This window comes from Chionomys nivalis, chromosome 24 (assembly GCF_950005125.1).
Source record: "Chionomys nivalis chromosome 24, mChiNiv1.1, whole genome shotgun sequence".
NCBI lineage: Eukaryota > Metazoa > Chordata > Mammalia > Rodentia > Cricetidae > Chionomys > Chionomys nivalis.
The window spans coordinates 12,129,181-12,147,596 of record NC_080109.1 but is presented as its reverse complement, the minus strand read 5'-3'; the positions used below and the strand labels follow the sequence as shown (position 1 = coordinate 12,147,596).

Genomic DNA, 18,416 nt, shown 5'->3' with positions numbered 1-18,416 from the left:
GTCACAAAGCAAATCCTCATCTAAGAAAAGGGTGGAAAGCCACAGACCTGAAGCAGGAGCAGTGTGTTTAAGTGGCTAGAGGCAGAGTCAGAGTCTTTTTGATTACTGTGCCCTGCCATCCAGGCAGACCTGTAACTGTGTAGTGATGTGGTCAATCTGCATTCCACCATCAAAATCAGTTTCATACTATACCAACTACCCTCCTTTATGATTTGGGTTCTTTGTGCCAAATGTATTATAACGGAAAATTAAAAGGACACTTTAAAAAACTGAACTGTGCCATTAGTTTTAGAACACACGAGGTTGCCTGTTTCATAGCACAGAACCTGGTACTTGTAAAACACACAGGATCCATTTCCATATTCTGTGAACACCAGACATCCAGTCTGGACATGAAGAAAAGTAAACAAGCAGTCACCTACTAAGGGATAATGTCTTTTTCCTTCCTAGACTGCAGACGTAGTGAGGCAAAGTTTAAAAATTCCAAGTTGAAAAGACTTTTAGGTAGTCATGTGAGAAGTTGCATCATTATCACACACTTTTATTGAGTGCCCATAGAATTCCCGGCACGGCACGTTCATGGTGTTTACATAGCTTTGCTGATATGCTGACCTTGCCCTTAAGGAGCTTACAATCTAGCGGAGAAAGACGAGAAACGCAGGTGTGAAAGCAATGAGTGAACAGACACTACAGACTGAAAATTCACCATCAACACAAAACACATATTGCAAAATGAGTTAATGCGGGATGGCAAGGATGGTAGATAGCCTCGGCTATATTCCTGACTTCCTGAAGGACACAGATTTAAAATAGGCAAGGGACAAGAGTGAAGTTAAAAAACTCAGGATACAAATGAGGTAAGTTCTCCCTTCCTCCCTGTACCTGGAGCACAAGGACTACACGGGTAGTGGTAATGGGGAGAGCTTGCAGGACTCTTAGCACCTCTAGCCACAGTGGAGCTGGATGACAACAAAGCTACCATGTAGATGACAGTCCTAAACTGGTTCAAAGGAGAATACAAAAGCTTTTCTGCATCAGTTCTATTACACATATAATGCTTCAGGTTAAATGTTTAAGATGGCTAGAGATGCCACCATGTCAAAGACCGTAGGCCAGTTATGAAAATACAGATGTGGCAGAGGTACATAGGTGGCGTAGCTCCAATACTGGAAGTTACTGATTTGTTGAAGACTTCATCTGTTTATGAAGGAAGTACATTGGCAAATCAAAAGGGAAACAGCTAGAGGTAGAAGCTATTCAGAATAACCTGATGGCTATGTTTCATGTAGAAATGAACAGAGGCAAAACCCTTAACACTGTAAGAGATGTTATCCAGTACATCCCCACCGACTGCGAGTTAAATTATGGAAACTTTCCATTATTCTTTGGAAAAAGACTTTTTGTAGTCAAGTTGGAGAGTTAAATAGTGTTACTCTATCCCCAAACAGTAAAAAGGCAGGCTTGGGATGTAGCTCAGCATGCTCAACACACATACACCCAAGCAAACACACAATAAAACGGCAGCTGTATACTAATGAGAAAGGGCTCAGCAGGATGGAGAGGCACTGAGGAAACTATCTGGAAGGCAAGTCACTACAGGCTGATTCCACGATAAAATCATGGAGATTATTAGATATTCTTGACAGCTTTTTCAAATTAGGAGTAAAAGCAGATTGGAGGAATCTTTGGGTGAAATTAGCAACTATAGTCAAAGAGTTCATTAGCTACAGATAATGTTTGTGTCCTCCTAAGTCTTTTTCCCAGTCAGAGGTGACAACTTAATCCAGTGGTATTTATCTATGGGGCATTTGGTATGTGGTAAGATTAGACAAGGTCATTAGAGCCTGCCAGATGACACGTTTGTGGGCCAAGAAGATACCCAGCAAAAGGACACATTCATATAAGCACCCTACTTCTTGTCATGTGATTACCAGAGGACAGCAAACACTAGATGCAGCCCCTTGGACCCAAGGTGAATGTCTTTAAAACTTACCCAGCCCGACGTATTCAATTAAGAGAAAATAAAAACCAGACTAACACAGCTATCCAGATCAGAAGTCAAAGACAGTTAGGGAAAATAAAGACACAGGCTGAGTGTGTGTGGGGATTAAAGGGGTGCGCCATCACGGCACAGCTACAGCATTCTTTACTAATGAGTTAATGTGCACTACACAGGAAAACACAGTGGCATGCTCATAACCATCTTCATGCCTCAGCCTTTATGGAAGCTGAGCACAGAAAGGAGACAGAGCTTGTCTCAGCAACATAGTAAGAACTCGTTTTTAAAAAGGGTTGCATTATTGCCACCAATGTGCACTGTGATTTAGACACCTGTGCAACATTTACCTATGTATTTTAAATAAAGCACACATGACTACTCGTGTAAACACACACACACAGTCTTTCTCTCGTACATATATTTGCAGTGCTAGGATAATATCCAAGGCTCCTCACATTCCAGGCAAGTGTCATAAAACTGAACTGTATCCTCAGCCCTAAAAAGAACATGTTTTAGTAATGGGTTATTTAAGAAGCTTAACATTAAAGTGTTCAAATTTTTAGGCATGGATTTGCTAGTATTTGGATAAAACTGAATAGCTACCTGGATTTTCTAATATTAAATTATTGGGTGACATTTAATAAGTCTTGTCAATAAGAAACCAAGTAAAAAAGGTGTAAGAGCACGCAGATATTTAGGATTCTAATATAGCAATAATTTAAAAATAAATTTTACACATTAAAAAGGTTTGATTAAAGATGAGTGCTTAATAACTGAAAACATTACATGACAGTGGAAGTAAAAGTCTAGGCCTTAACTCAGTCCTTAACATGTAACCTTGGACTAATCCTCTTTTCATAACTCTAAGAGGGTTAGGACAGATCAATTTATTCTGTAATTTAGGTAATTCCAACACCACTACATGTAAACTGCATGTATATGTACTTTGAGGGTAAACTAAACTAGAAGTTTTTTTTTTTTTTAAAGATTTATTTATTGTATTACAGTATTCTGTCCACATGCATGCCTGCAGGCCAGAAGAGGGCACCAGATCTTATTACAGATGGTTGTAAGCCATCATGTGGTTGCTGGGAATTGAACTCAGAACCTTTAGATGAGCAGGCAGTGCTCTTAACCACTGAGCCATTTCTCCAGCCCCCTAAACTAGAAGTTTTGATGGGTTCTTACAGGTAATCTTAATGAGAATCTTAGCTTATACTGTGTGGGAGTAATCATTTTTAAATTATCCCAATTCTGGTATTTGGTAGTTTCGTGACGTGTAGAAAAGTACAATGGCCCCCAACACTATCTGGCATACGTACACACAGAGGACAGGACCTGCCAATCTAACAGACGATTCCTTTTGGAATGGACCAGAATGCACCAAATGGGAAAGGATTTTGCAACTGTAGTAAGTGTACCTATTTAGCTTGAAGTTTAATCAAAGGGAACTTACCCTGGGGTATGAGGGACCTAACCTCACCAAGCCAGCCCTTTAAAAGAGGGCAGCGGCCTCCCCTGAGATCCCAAAGTTTCCTGGTAGTCTTGAAGAAGCAAGTGGCCAGGAAAGGATTGTGTTGCACAAGTGCAGAGAGCAAGAGCCCCCACTTCAGATAAAACGGTAGTCTTGTAAGGCCCTGAGTAGAGGATCTAGTCAAACTTTAGCTAGATTCCCGACTCACAGAAACTGTGAAACAACAAACACATGTCATGTTCTAGGGCAACGAACGTGAGGTAATTAGTTATTAGTCTTAAAAGACAAAACTTCATTTATTTCTAACTTTTTGTTGAAGCTGAACAACAGAATTGGAAAAGAGTGTTCTGTAAGTTATACTGATGTTACAACAAACGCATCTTCATCCTATGAAGTATAGTCAAGGTAAACCTAACTAGACCCTCCCAGGTACATTTTAATGATGTGTAGACAGTTCCAAATATAGAAATGCTTTAGGTTTGGCCTAGTACAATGTGGAAAATACCAGTTTCACCATACCACATGGCTACTGATGCCTTTCAAAATTACAAAATGAAACATAAATGAAATTGAGGCAGGGTTTCTCTGTGTAGTCCTGACTATCTTGAACTCATTCTTTACACCAGGCTGGCCTCTAGAGATCCTCCACCTGCCTCTACTGGGATTAGCGGCATGCACCACCATGGTCTGCTATGATAAACAGTATATTTTAGACAAGGTCTACTCACACATCTTAACACAGTATTTTTATTTTTGTAGCACTTGAGAAGGGCTTGGTGTTAAACATGGCAGTTTAAGAACATGAAAAATAATAACAGTTAGCTTATTAGACTTATTACCCTATTTCCCCCTTATCAGATATAATGGTTTTTGTTAAAATTCAGTTTCCTAGGTCACTGAAGAATTTAAAAAAAGTTGTGTTATTTGGGACACATTTTAGAAATAGAAAAACACACCTTAGAATTATAGAAAAAAAAAAATCAATGTCCCATAGTGATCACAGTTAGAAACAAGTATTTAGACATTCAGGTAGCCCTTAGAGATGTGAATATTGTTCCCACACACTTTGTTTACTTCCTGAAGGAGGGTCTCATGACAATATAACCAAGGCCGTATTTGAATGAGGTGACTCTCCTGCCTCAGCTTTCTGAGAGCTAGGATCACAGGCATATGACACCATGCTAAGCTACCTGCCAGAATTCCTTTATATACAGGTACCTATTACAAGCTCACTGATTACTGTTTAATTAAAAAATAGTAATCATATAATGGAGTATATGCTCACCTTCCCAGAATCCACACTTTCTGCAAAAAATAGGCCTTGTATGCAATCTATCATTTGGAGCTACATGTTGGCTACGACAGTATTTAAAAATATAGCTCAAGCTGTTTCTTAATCCTATTGACTTGGGAAAGTGAAGGAAGGTCAAAACCTTGGTGTCAACTGGGAGAAGGTGCAAGTGTAGATGGGGTCAACTGCACAAACCCTGTGCACGGCAATACCAACATGCCAGAACCAAGTTGCAGCTTTTATGACGTCTTATGCTGGTTCTAGAAAAAGGCTTAAGACTGACAAGAAGCTAACAGAAGCCACTGAGGTATGCTCTAACTTAATATTAGATAGAAAAAGAAATCCACACATCACACACACACCCCATGTAAAACATTGCTTTAAGTTTTAATGTTTATTTCCCCAAGACAGCCTAGCCTGTATTCTACTTGGATAAATTTTACAAGCTAGTTTTCTGCTGCTTCTAGTTTTAAACTTTAACCATGTTTTTGATGACAAGGAATGCTGCAAAAATACTCTAGTTCAACAAAGAGTTATGATCACAAAATAATTTTTATCCATTCTACAGTGTTTCAGAATTACCAGTTAATTTTTAAACACAAAGTAGATATAGATGCGAATGGTGGCTAACCTGGTATGTTTCTTATAGCAAACTGTTGTTCATGCAACACTTGTGCTCAAAGGGGAAGGCACAGGAGTTCCTACAATGAGCCACCTTATAAAGAGTTCCTTTTGTACAAATTAATTTATGACATATTTAATTTAGTGTGCGTAACCTCACAACTGAGGTATTATTCCAATTTATAAAAACCACTTGCATAACTTTTATGCAAGTTTTAAAAATACAAAGTTTTCTCCCTAAAGTGGCTCAAAATAGATTGTTCATGGCTGCCTACATCTAAGATAAAAAGATTCTAAAACAATTCAACAGATTAGGCATATTATTGAAGGTGTTCAAACCATTACTTGATTTGTACATCTACTCAAACCCCTTCATCGGTCTTTATTCAGCAGTACATATGCACCAAATTCCATTTCAGAAGCTTCCATATCATTTTCATAGAAAACAAAGTCTGAAAACAAGTTAACATTTCAACACAGCACGGTATTCTATCACAACTGAAACTTCTCTTCTTTACAGGACTCAACAAAATCTAAAAATGAACTATGCTGTAGATTTACCTCATGCAAAGATCTTTATGTTATCTCTGAAAATGAAAAGAATGGCTTTTAAAGCACATTTTATACTATTATGGCAACTTGTGTACTGCAACACAGTCTACTGTGAGGGAAATTTATGATTTTTTTCATGCAAAAATCTACACAAATTTAGTTTTGATGATATGGAAAGCTTTTCATAGCATCAAACACTCATCTGGTGCAAATGCACAGGGAAACCTTCCTGAAGTTTTCTGACTTGAGAAGCAACTAAAAAAGCCATACTAGGTAAATAAAAACTAAATTTAAAAAAAAAGGGGGGGAGAGGGAGAAGGTAGAGGGAGAATAGAAAACACAGGCTGCAGAGTAAACCAATGTCTGCTGCTAAACCGGTCTTTTGTTTTCATGTCCAGTGTACATTAACACTTGTGATCTCACTTTGATGATCTACTAGGTTTGTTATCAGCCCCCTGAAGGCAAATCAAGCTTGCATGCGTCCACATACAGCACCACAACCACACTCTCTACACAGTCACTCCAGGACCAGGAGTCCACGGCATGCGTGAAGAGCCCTAGATTGGAAAGATGAACCTGGCTCTCTACCACGGAGCCAGACACTCACTCACCACTGTCCACTCACACTGCTCCTCAGCAAGCCTGGGCTCATTTCCCTTGACTTCCATGGACATCGCTTTCATGCTTACAAGGCTTGATGACGACAGCACTTCACCTCCCTCCATTGACAGAGGGAGTCAATGCTCCTTCTCAGGCACCAATACCTGTGACCTGTAGCCCCTTTACTTTCAACCTAAATAAGCATTCACGTCAACTTTTCCTTACATTGCCACTCATTCTCACTCGCACCCACTCGCCACCTTGACCTCATCTGGGCATATTCTGCGATTCCAAATGAAATCTTCACATTTTCTCTCCCGATTTAATGCAGCAGCAGATCCCATGAGCCAAGCTTGATGGATCAAACCTTTTTATATATATGTGTATATATATATATATGTCTCAGTGCTGCATTGTACCTAGCTTCCACAATATCTTTCTAAAACTGGAACCCCTCAGTTGGTACATTGGCAGATGAATTGAAACCAAATGTTCCACCTTGAACTGCCTCTGGAACAAGGCTAGGATCTTCATCAATCTGAAGGAAAAGACAAAAAAAAAAATTAATGTGATGATTAGCTTTAAGGTATATAAAAACTGACTGAAGAAATTAGAATATACATGATAGAAACTTTACAGAATAGTAAACTGGAAATGACCTCAGATTCCAAACTGAGAGGGTAAATGGTGGTACTTACTGTAATTTCTCTCATACTAAGGAAAGCAAAGGTACTGGCATTAAATTTAAAAAATGAAAAGTTTCAGGCATGGTGGCACAATCTGTGACCTTAGCACTTGGAAAGGAAGGCAGAAGGATTACTGTACACTTTCTGCTTCATCCACACAGTGAGTTCTAGGACAACCTGTGCCACACAGCAAGAAAGACCCATGGCTCAAAAACCAGAACCAAAAACCTCAAACAAACAAACCTACATTAGCAGAAAGTAAATGTTCTAATTATAGTTTTGGAATGTACAAGCTATGGCTATGTTATTCTTAATTACAAATTGAGACTTCCAAACTTTCAATTTTAAGACACAATTAGCTGGGTGGCAGTGCACGCCTTTAATCCCAGCACTTGGAAGGCAGAGGTAGGTGGATCTCTGAGAGTCTGAGGCCAGCCTGGTCTACACAAAGAGAATCTGCGTACAAAAAAAAAAAAAAAAAAAAAAAATCCAAAAACATGATTACAGCTATTTATCCTTAAGGAATATGCTGTGTCTGGATTTTTTTTTCTGATGTATTTAACTTAATATTTAAATAGGATTTAGTGTGGGCATTTCTCTTTCTATTTCTCTATTTGTTTAGATTATCATGTGGGTACTGGGTCCGCTCTCAGAGAAAGTGCTCTTAACTGCTGAGTAAACTCTCCAGCCTGTCTTCCTATACTTGTGTATTTATTTATTCACTTGTTCATTGTGTGTATGTGTGTGTGGGGGGGTATTTGCCAAATGGTACACACGTGGAGGTCAGAGTACAACTGGGAGAGTTAGTGCTTTCCTTCTGTCATGTAGGCTGATTCAGGGACTGAATTCAGACTGTCAGTCTTTCTCCTATGAGCCACCTTGCTCGTCCTAGTGAGGACATTTCTAGTGGCTTATGGTTTTTTTTCTCTAATACGTTACTCTTTTTGGTAATGTGAAATGTGGTATGAAACTTAGTTCTTGTTTAAAAATAAAAAACAAAACTAAACTAAAACACCCCACCTTATGTTATATGCATGGGTATTTAGCCTGAATGTATGTTTGTGAACCACATGTGTGCTTAGCATGAAGTCCAGAACCAGGTGCCAGTGCCCTGGAACTGGAGTTACAGACGGTTGAGTCACTAAGTGGGAGCTGGGAGTTGAACCTGGGTCCTCTGCATGAGGAGCTGCTGCTCTTAATCCCCTGAGCCATCTCTCCAGCCCCAAAATCTATTTCTTGAAAAGTTGGGAAAAAAATTCACATACAGTGTAGTGGTAACATGTCTTACAGCCTGAGCACTTGGAAGGCTAAGTAGGGAGACTGCATATAGTTCAAGGACAGCCAGGCACATATAGCAAAACATTTTCTAACAAAACCCAAACAAATAAAAAACTCTTTAATATTAACTACTATTTAGTGGAACTCTAAATATATTTTTGTGTACTGCTCCATATATTGCATAATACCTTATATTTTGAGGATTTATTATGCTCATCTTGTCTCTACCTGATTTGTTTTTAACCAGCAATAAAAAAAAGACATTTGAAAATACGGACTAATTAATTTAAGTCACAAAGGGTTTATTGCAGGTTATACTACTATTAGTAGTTTTGCTTGCTTGTTTTTGTTTTGTTTTTTTTTTTTTTTTTAAATTTCTTACTTTTCCCCCAAAATAAGGTTTCTCTATAGCTTTAGGGTCTGTCCTGGAACTAGCTCTTGCAGACCAGGCAGGCCTCACACTCAGAGATCCGCCTGCCATCTGCCTCTTGAGTGCTGGGACTAAAGGCATGTGCCACCGGCTGCCTGCTTATTTTTTGATTTTTCTTTCTTTCTTTCTTTCCTTCCTTTCTTTCTTTCTTTCTTTCTTTCTTTCTTTCTTTCTTTCTTTCTTTCTTTCTTTCTTTCTTTCTTTTTCTTTCTTTCTTTCTTTTTGAGACAGGTCTCATGTAGTCCTGGAAGACCTTGAATTCACTACAAAGCCAAAGACAGTCTCCAACTCCTGGTCCTTCTCCTGCATTAGCTTTGTAAACAGCGGGTTATAGCTGAGCACCATCACACTTAGTGCCACTGTTTTTTGTTTTGTTTACAGACATGTTATTATTGTCAATTTAAAAGTATGAGAACTTAGCTGGGCAGTAGTGGCACGTGCCCTTAATCCCAGCCCACGGGGGCAGAGGTTTGCTGATCTTTGTAAGTTCAAGGCCAGTCTAGTCTACTATAGAGCAAGTTCTAGGACAACCAGGGCTACAGAGAAACCAAAAAGAAAAACAACAAAACAGCAACAATAGTATGAGCACTAGAAATGAGCTTATCTAGTATAACAAAATTTCTTATCTTTTTGTTATTGAGTTAACATCTTAAAAGAATTAAAAAAAATACCAAAATTTGTTTTCAAAAAAGTGACATTACTATCACATCTATGTTAGCTGTATTGCATAAAACTATACACATGTATACATCCTAGTTTTCTGTACTCTGTCATCCACACTTGCTTAGCACAGGAAACTATAAACATATTATGTATAAGTACATCGTCTGAAGAGAAGAACTGGTCAATGATCTCATAGGCCAATTTGTAGATGTCTTCATTTTCATGATTCTGAAGTTGTTCAATTTTCTCCAGTCCTGCAAGAAATTTATGAAGTAAACAATGGTAATTAATGTGTAGAAGTTACAATAACTTTGAAACACATAATACAATCTTCATACTCTAAAATTGCTGGGCTATGTCTTTGGCATCTACTGCACTGATGAATCCTAAGATTTCATAAAGAATACATTTACTTTAAAAAGACTAACAATCTGAGCAACAGCATGCAAATGTGTAAATAATGTAGCAAATAAGTAAATTATAGCCCCAGTGTTCACAAAAATGCAAAATCATTTTTGATTATCAAACACAGATAAGTACATTCTCCCCTTTCTAGCATCTGCCCAGACTTTTCTGAGTTAATATGTATGAAAAGAAACTAAAGATCCTGCCAATAAATACAATTATTCTATGACACTCACTGAAAACAATCTGGTCAAGCAGAGCATCTCAGGGGAAGGAAAACTGACCCTTAGAATGCTCATTAGATCTTAGGCAGGACTCACTCGTCTGCTTTACAGAAGTCGTTCTAGGACTGCTGCAACAAAGGGCAGGTACTCGTCCCACTTTGTTGGACATTTCTACTAGGGTAATTAGCCCATTAAATCAGTTCATATTTCTATTTAAGTCTAAACTACATGCCTTGAGGGGCTGTTTTGCTTACCACTGTCTTCCTACTACCTTAGCAGGGTGCCTTCACTACATGGCAACAATTCAGTTACCTAAGAATATACAGAAGGTTAAACAGGGCTGAATGTATGTATGGAGTATGGTATACTTTATTGTTACTCCATTATCTATGACAGAAAAATATAGAAGGGCTATATTACTCAGAAAATAAACGTAGTTACAAAAAAAAACCCAAACCACTAACGTGTATATAACACCTCATAATAAACGTACCACCACACTCCTCTATGAGATTGGCTATGGTTTCCGCCTCATCTTCAGCCATTTTTAATATATTACTTAGTCCATCAAGCACTACTTGCACAACTTGTGCATCTTTTACAGTCAGCAAATTGCAGAAAGGTGGAATAACATTTTGTTGGATAAGGTAGGCCACCTGAAAAATAAGGATACCATGAAATGATAAAATAAAGGTCAGCTGTTCTTTTTTAAACTAAAATAAGGTTGACTCCAAACTCTGAGTATGAAAACATGAACACATCTCTCCCATGTCAGCTAGATTATATTATTAATCAACTAACTTCTTTTAATGCGGCAAGTTTATTTTCCTGAAAATTTGTGTGTGTGTGTGTGCGCGCGCGCGCAAGCACGCAGGGGATGACTAGAGTGAAACAGGAAAAACTCAACTCCATATTATACAATATTCTTTACTATAAAGCTACTTTTACCCAAGATCCTTTGCCTCTTAAAACATTACTGACTCAGCCAAGAGGATGACTGATATTTTTTTAAATACTATGATTACTCTAGTAACAGTATCTACTGGCCCCACGCTGTGCTGTTTTAGCACTCTGAAGCAAGATTAAGAGGCTATTTTTCAAAGCAATAGAGTAAAACACCAGGTATACTAATTTATTGCCTACTCTTCAATCCCTTGGGATAGGGTCCTCAGTAAACTTGGAGCTCAACATTTCTCACCAAAGCTGGAAGATCCTCCTGCCTCCCCTGTCCACAGTGCTGGAATAACGGGTATAAGCAGCAATACCTGGCTTTTTACATGGGTACTGGGGGACTGAAATCAGGTCCTCATGCTGTGTAGCAAGTGTTCTTACCCACAAAGCTATCTCCGCAGTCCCATGTTTGCATTTAAATTGAGTTTTTTAAAAAATGCATTATCAGGGGGCTGGAGAGATGGCTTAGCGGTTAAGAGCACTGGCTGTTCCTCCAGAGGACCCAGGTTCAATTCCCAGCACCCACACGACAGCTAACAACTATCTGATACCTTCACACCAATCCACATAAAATAAAGTTAAATAAATTATATATAAAAAAGTTATCAGCTGCCACTTGGCTCTTTATTTATCTTTATTATTATTATTTTTTGGATGAGCGGAAATCGTTAGTGCCAGTGTTGCTCTGCATATGCGCACACTGCTAAGCTCCGCCACTGGCTTTAACACCTCTGCCCCTAGAATTCTTCACCCCGCTTCCCAGTCCCAATTACATGACTGAGTTTAACTTCTCCTTTGTTTTTTTGTTAGTGAAATTGTTTGCAGTTACTCATTTTTAAGGAGAATCTCTAAAGATTTCTTTCTGTCATATTAATTTTAAAAGTCTGTTATCTTGCACTACTGTTTTTAAAAAAGTTCCCTCATTGTAGGAGTCTTGATCTTATTCCAGATTAGAAAATTCTTGCGTGGAGTCTAGAAATTTGATTTAGTGGGTAACACTTTGCCTGGTATTCATAAAGGTCTAGGCTCAATGCCTAGCACTGTAACCACTAAAAAAACGTGTCTTTCCTAAGAAAAATGAGTAAAGGAAGTTAAGAAGATACTTTTATGTATATATTAAAAAACAAAATCGCAGAACGGTGTTTGGAGCTGTATCCATCTCAGTGGCAGAATACAGGCTGAGCACATGGGCTCAATCTCTGGCATGTGTGATGTGCATGAACACATGCACACATAGCTCACACACAGCCCCAAACCAAATCCAATCTACAAAATATAGTATTCTACTCACTTAAATATAAAGATATAACTACCCATACTGTTATTTTTACTGGTTTTGAGAAATAAAAGTTCAACTTACTTGGTCCTTCCTCCCACTAATTGTTAAGTTACTTATGGCCCAAGCAGCTTCTTTCTGGGTGCCAAAATCTCCCTTAAAAAAAAAAAAAAGAATACATGGTAAATTTGAAAAGACATTTTCTAAAATGATTTTCAGTTGTTTATTTCCAAGTTTCTCTGGTATGTTTATATATGTATAATTTTTATTTACTGGTAAGTCTTAAACCACAATCAATCTATTCTGAAGAAATAAAAATTATTTTCTATGAATTCTCTAGGTTGGGGAATATGACAATATCACTATTCAAAATCAGAGTAAATGACAGTCTAATGCAATTTCATTAAACAAATACAAACTGAAAACATTTAAAAAGGCACATGTGGAATTCAATAATCTCATCTTGGAGATTTTACCAGAAAAATAATTTAATAATGTACATTTCCCTACAAATGGCTACAGCACAGTAATAGACAAAAAGCAGACTCAGTTAACACACTCAGTGGGTACATAATACAGTAAATTTTTAAAATAAAATAATAAACCAAGCCATTAAAATTCAAGACTACACGCCTGGAAACCATGTTATATTAAGAAAAATATTCATAAATAAGAGCAACCTAAATTAGAATGGAAACGAGACACAAGGAAATGTAAATATCTATGATGCAGATAAGGGTACAAATGGGTACAATCTTGCAGAGGCAAAAGGGAATTATGCAGAAACATTTTCTTATTTATCCAGTTATGCTAAATATAACCTGGGAAAAACCAGGGTCTCCATAGCTAGCACAGGCTAGCCTCAAACTCCATACTGGACTGTGTCTGCCTTTAGAGTATCACGGCGACACTACCACAACTCACAAGCCATTCTTTAAAATGCCACTAATTTTAACAGTGAAATTCAGAAACAACTTAAATGTCATCAATAATAGGTTGATTAACTATCAATCAATAGGCTAGGTGAATGGAATAAGAAACTAAATATCTCCTTCTGTTGTCTACAAAAAACTTAGCTCTAAAGATAGGTACTACCCTAAAAACAAAGGATGGAAAAAGTATCCCAAACAAAGGGCGTTAGGAAGCAAGTAGGTGCTGCCATTCTATTATCTCAGACTGAAACTAATCAGAAGAGACAAAGAGGGCACTTTCACTGCAATCAAGGGAACAACTAACCAACATGACATTACTTTCCAAAACATACATGTACCACAGAAAGCATACTACCGGAATTAAAGAAACAGATTAACATTAACCCAATAACACTACTAAGTATTCTCTAGTACTATAGATTTCTCCTACTTTCTCCAATAGATATGACATCTGGGAAACAACAACAACAACAACAAAAACAGAGGAACTTCAGAATGAAGTGTCTCTATACATTATCTACAGACTATCCACTCAAATACCTTGGGATACACACATTTTACTCAGCAGTCCACAGAAGCTCCCCTAAAATAGACTGTACCCACAGACACAAAGCAAGTCTGAGCATTATGAAATAAAATAGAATCTAAAGCAAATAAATCTCTATTAAGTGCATAAATGCATGGGGATTAAACAATTCATCACTGAATGACTGAAGAAGTTCAATTCCCAGCAACCACATGGTGGCTCACAACCATCTGTAATGAGATCTAGTGCTCTCTTCCGGCCTGCAGGCATATATGTGGGCAGAATACTGTATACATAATAAATAATAAATCTTAAAAACAAAATCAAATAAATCCAGAACCAGCCAGAAATATAGTGGTATATGTCTTTAGTTCCAGCACTCAGGAGGCAGAGGTAGGCAGATCTCAGTGAGTTTGAGGCCAGCCTGATCTACATCAGTGAGTTCCAGGACAGCTAGAGCTACAAAGTGAGCCCCTGTCTCAAAAAGACCAAAACAAACAAAAATACTCAGAACATTCTTCACATAAATAGGAAAGAAAATCCTAAAATTCATATGGATCCATAATAAATCCCAGACAGCCAAAGCAAACCAGAGCAAAAAGAACAATATTTGATAGATTGCTATTCCAGACTTTAAGATACATTACAGAGATATAGGAAGAAAAATAATATGGTGCCAGCACAAAAACAGACACGTAAATCAATGGAATCAAAAAGAAGACCCAAGCCGGGCGGTGGTGGCGCACGCCTTTAATCCCAGCACTCGGGAGGCAGAGGCAGGCGGATCTCTGTGAGTTCGAGACCAGCCTGGTCTACAAGAGCTAGTTCCAGGACAGGCTCCAAAACCACAGAGAAACCCTGTCTCGAAAAAACCAAAAAAAAAAAAAAAACCAAAAAAAAAAAACCAAAAAAAAAAAGAAGACCCACATAAGAGCACATATAGTTACAGGCATCTGACACTGACAAAGATGCTAAAAACACTGGAGAAAAGATAGCATCTTCAACAGTGGTGCTAGAAAACTGGGTGTCTACATGCAGCAGAAGGTAACAGACCCATTATCTATCACCCTGCACAAAAACTAACTCCAAGTGGATCAAAGACTTCAAATTGCAACCTGAAATGCTAAAACTGCTACAAGAAAATATAGACAGTACCCTACAACGTTTAGGTGTAAAAAAGGAATTTCTGAATAGGATTCCATTTGCTCAGGAATTCAAGCCACCAACTGACAAATGGGACCTAACAAAATTAAAAAGCTTCTATATAGCAGAGGAAAGAAAAAAACCCACTTTTGCCAGCAATATATCTGACAGAGGATTAATATCCAGAATGAGCAAAGAACTAAAACAAAAACCTCAAATAAACAAAAACCTAGCAACCAAAAAAAAAAAAAAAAAAAAAAAAAAACGTAACTAAGCCTAGAAAAAAATGTCTCAATTAAGAACAGGTAGGGGTCTGAACAGAGTTCACAATAGAAGAAATGAAGATAGCTAAGAAATACCTCAAAATATATTCACTATCTTTACCGATTAGGGAAATGTAAGGTAAAGTAACTTTAAGATTTCATTTCAAGCAAGGAGGTGGTGGCACAGGCCTTTAATCTCAGCACTTGGGAGGCAGAAAGATGGCTGTGAAATTATGTCTCCTAGAGATGACAGGAAAGCTGTACCCATGAAACCTCAACACTATGGCAGCCTGAATACACCCTAAATAATACCTATATCAAGTTATATTAATGTCAAAGGTAGACAGCTCATGAGGTCTCACCCCTAGACAAAGAGCTGCAGGTAATTAATGACTGCTGACAGAAAATTAGCCTATCGCAGGGATGACCCTCCTAATTAGGTTTCAAATATAAAACAGTCAGCTCTTAAATGTATATACACAAGCAACAAAAATGGATTCCACATTCTGAATTTATATATTTATGCATTTATATATGTAACAATAATAAAGAGGTCATCAATTTGTGATAGTGGTCAGGAGGCACAGGAGGAACTGGAGAGGACATGGAACGTTGGAAGGGAGGAAAGATGATGTAATTATATTTTAATTAAAAAAAAGAGAAAAGCTGAAAAAATGTGATAACACACGCAGAATGGGAGAATTGGAAAGTCACCATTTTGTCACTCTTTAAATAAGGAATCAAAACAATAATCAATAACTATCTGAAAGCAAAAGAGTCTTTTCTCCAAATCTCAGTGAGTGTAAGGAATGATATGCTACACAATAGCACACTAACTGGCCCCTGTATTTTGGGCAAGTGATTTGCTCATGCAATCATTTCACCTGCCAAGTGGAGATAACCCTTGTATTGGACAATCTGTGGGAAGGAGGTTCTTCCTTTCCTTTCTCTACCTGGGTCCCAGGAATAAACCTCAGGACACCAGGTTCACTGGCAGTTACCTTTACCTATTGAGCAATCTTGTTGGTTCGGCTTGTCATATTAAAAGAGGTAATGTTCGCAAAATGCTCAGAACAATAATGACTGCACTGATTACTGGTAACGATACCACTTTTTTAAGTTAATTCCAAAGCAATGGCTATCTTGGGCAAGAAATGACAAGAAACATTTGTTCTACATAATATTATTCAAAAGTTTTAGAATCAGTCGTATTTTATAGTAGTATTACACCACTGTGTAGTGTCCTGTTAAATGGGGAAGTATTTATTATGATACCGCCTCGCTCAGGTACATACGATTTTCTTACCTTATCCAAAAGGTGTATTATCATTGGTACAAGATTGGCATCAATTACTGCCTGAACCTGCTGCTGATTTCCTGCAGTGATGTTAGACAGGAACCACACTGCTTCCTGTGGAACAAGATGCTTTTAATATTTCTCACTAAAAGAATAAAACCTATGTCTGAGCTATGAAAAAGTATTCACTGGCTAGTGTCTCTATTTTATTACTGAATGAGTTCTACAATAAAAATCTTATAATTTCAATTTTACTACTCCATTTCTGTATTAAAAAATCTTTAGTTGATTAAAAGCTGCTCTCTGTCTGTCTGTCTGTCTGTCTGAGTCTCTGTCTCTCTAAGAGAAGGTCTCATTGTGTAGCCCTGGCTGACCTGGAACTCTAGAGATCCACCTGCCTATTCTCAAGCGCTGAAATGAAAGGTATGTGCTACAATGCCTAGTCCTCCACACTTAATTTTCTGGATAACAATATAGTTTATACATTAAATAATTCTTTCCACATTTCTTTGGATAAATCACTACTGGCTTCTAATTCAAGCCACAATGAGCTCACTTTTCTAAAGAATCTTAACAGGCAATGCTGTTTGGGAACAGTATGATGGAAAAGAAGCTTGGCTTAAAACTACTGCAAATGAGATTCAACACACTTCTCAAATAATGTGCTTTATTCTACTCTCTCTAGTCTGCCTTAACAGTCCTATCCCAGTAGATAAATCTCAATTAGTCATGACAATGAAGACCATCAAAAATGCAAGTTAGTTTTTAGTTTCCTCATTTATAATCATCATTCATTGTACCAGCTCTCTCAAGAGCTAACTGTGGAACCAGTTGTTGGTTGAATGCTGCCCTCAAAACCACAAAGATGCTAGGCTACTGCTAGGATGGTACTGATCACAAGTGTTTCAGTTTCAAAGATATTAAATGCATTGCTAAAATCCAAGTTAGCAATAAACAACAACAAAATATTTGACAGTCTATGGAGGATATTATTAGAATTTACGAAACTTAAATTCACCAATTTATTAATTAGTATTGTAAACACTAACATAATCAGACTCTTTCGGATCAGATCACAGGACATTTAATGATCCTGTTAGAGATTTTAGGGTGCTGGGCTACTTAGGTGAGCTGTTTTTGGGTTATAATCATCGGCAGTGTTGTAATCAATAACCCACGTTACTCTACAACAGCCTCAGATGCACTCCAATATCAGCATCACCGTTCAGTGCCCCCTTTCATAGCCACCACCACACACACACGCATGCACACATTCACACTATTAAGTATAAATGAAACATTAAACCAGAACTACCATATGTATTAATAATGTCCATCCATGGCAACATTCAACACCCAAGTATCTCTATTTCATCATTTCCAAGAGAGCCAAAAATGTATAAATTAGTGGTAGAGCATGTACTTAGCATGTCAAAGGCTCTAGGTTTGAATCCAGAACCCCATGAGCATCCTATGAAGAGTGAAATAAATATTTTCTCTTGAAACCTTTAACAGTAAATACTAAAAGTCAACTCTATACAGACATTTCTTGGAACCTAATTCCACAAACAAAAACTACAGTTTTATTCAAACTTTTTTAAAGACTTACTTTATTAATTTTCTCTTTGGGATGAGTGAGAAGTGCTGGGAAGTGTGAAAGAGCATCACAGTTTAAAACTACTTGTGTTTGCTCATCAGTCCCAGTGACAATGTTGCCCACAGCTCGAAGTGCAGCAGTCTGAAACGAAATGTTCAACACTAAGTACTTGAGACAGGTTCATGCCCTCACACATATCTTTCAGTGC

The 18,416-nt window shown here is 37.7% G+C and overlaps 1 protein-coding gene and 1 non-coding gene across 2 annotated transcripts in view; both read right to left on the bottom strand.

Annotated features, from left to right (window-relative positions):
* Positions 1–528: 528 nt before the first annotated feature.
* Kpna4 (karyopherin subunit alpha 4) overlaps positions 529–18,416 on the bottom strand; it is a 66,982-nt gene continuing 49,094 nt past the window's right edge. The window contains exons 12-17 of the mRNA XM_057756903.1: positions 18,221–18,349; positions 16,621–16,725; positions 12,535–12,606; positions 10,717–10,879; positions 9,754–9,848; positions 529–7,075 (exon numbers count right to left, since the gene is read on the bottom strand). Coding sequence (XP_057612886.1) covers positions 6,977–7,075; positions 9,754–9,848; positions 10,717–10,879; positions 12,535–12,606; positions 16,621–16,725; positions 18,221–18,349 — 663 coding nt within the window. The 3' untranslated portion in view covers positions 529–6,976. The remainder of the gene's footprint in view (positions 7,076–9,753; positions 9,849–10,716; positions 10,880–12,534; positions 12,607–16,620; positions 16,726–18,220; positions 18,350–18,416) is intronic.
* On the bottom strand, positions 17,675–17,994 carry LOC130866149 (small Cajal body-specific RNA 7). Its single transcript, XR_009056324.1, has one exon. It is a non-coding gene; the product is annotated as a small Cajal body-specific RNA 7 (non-coding RNA).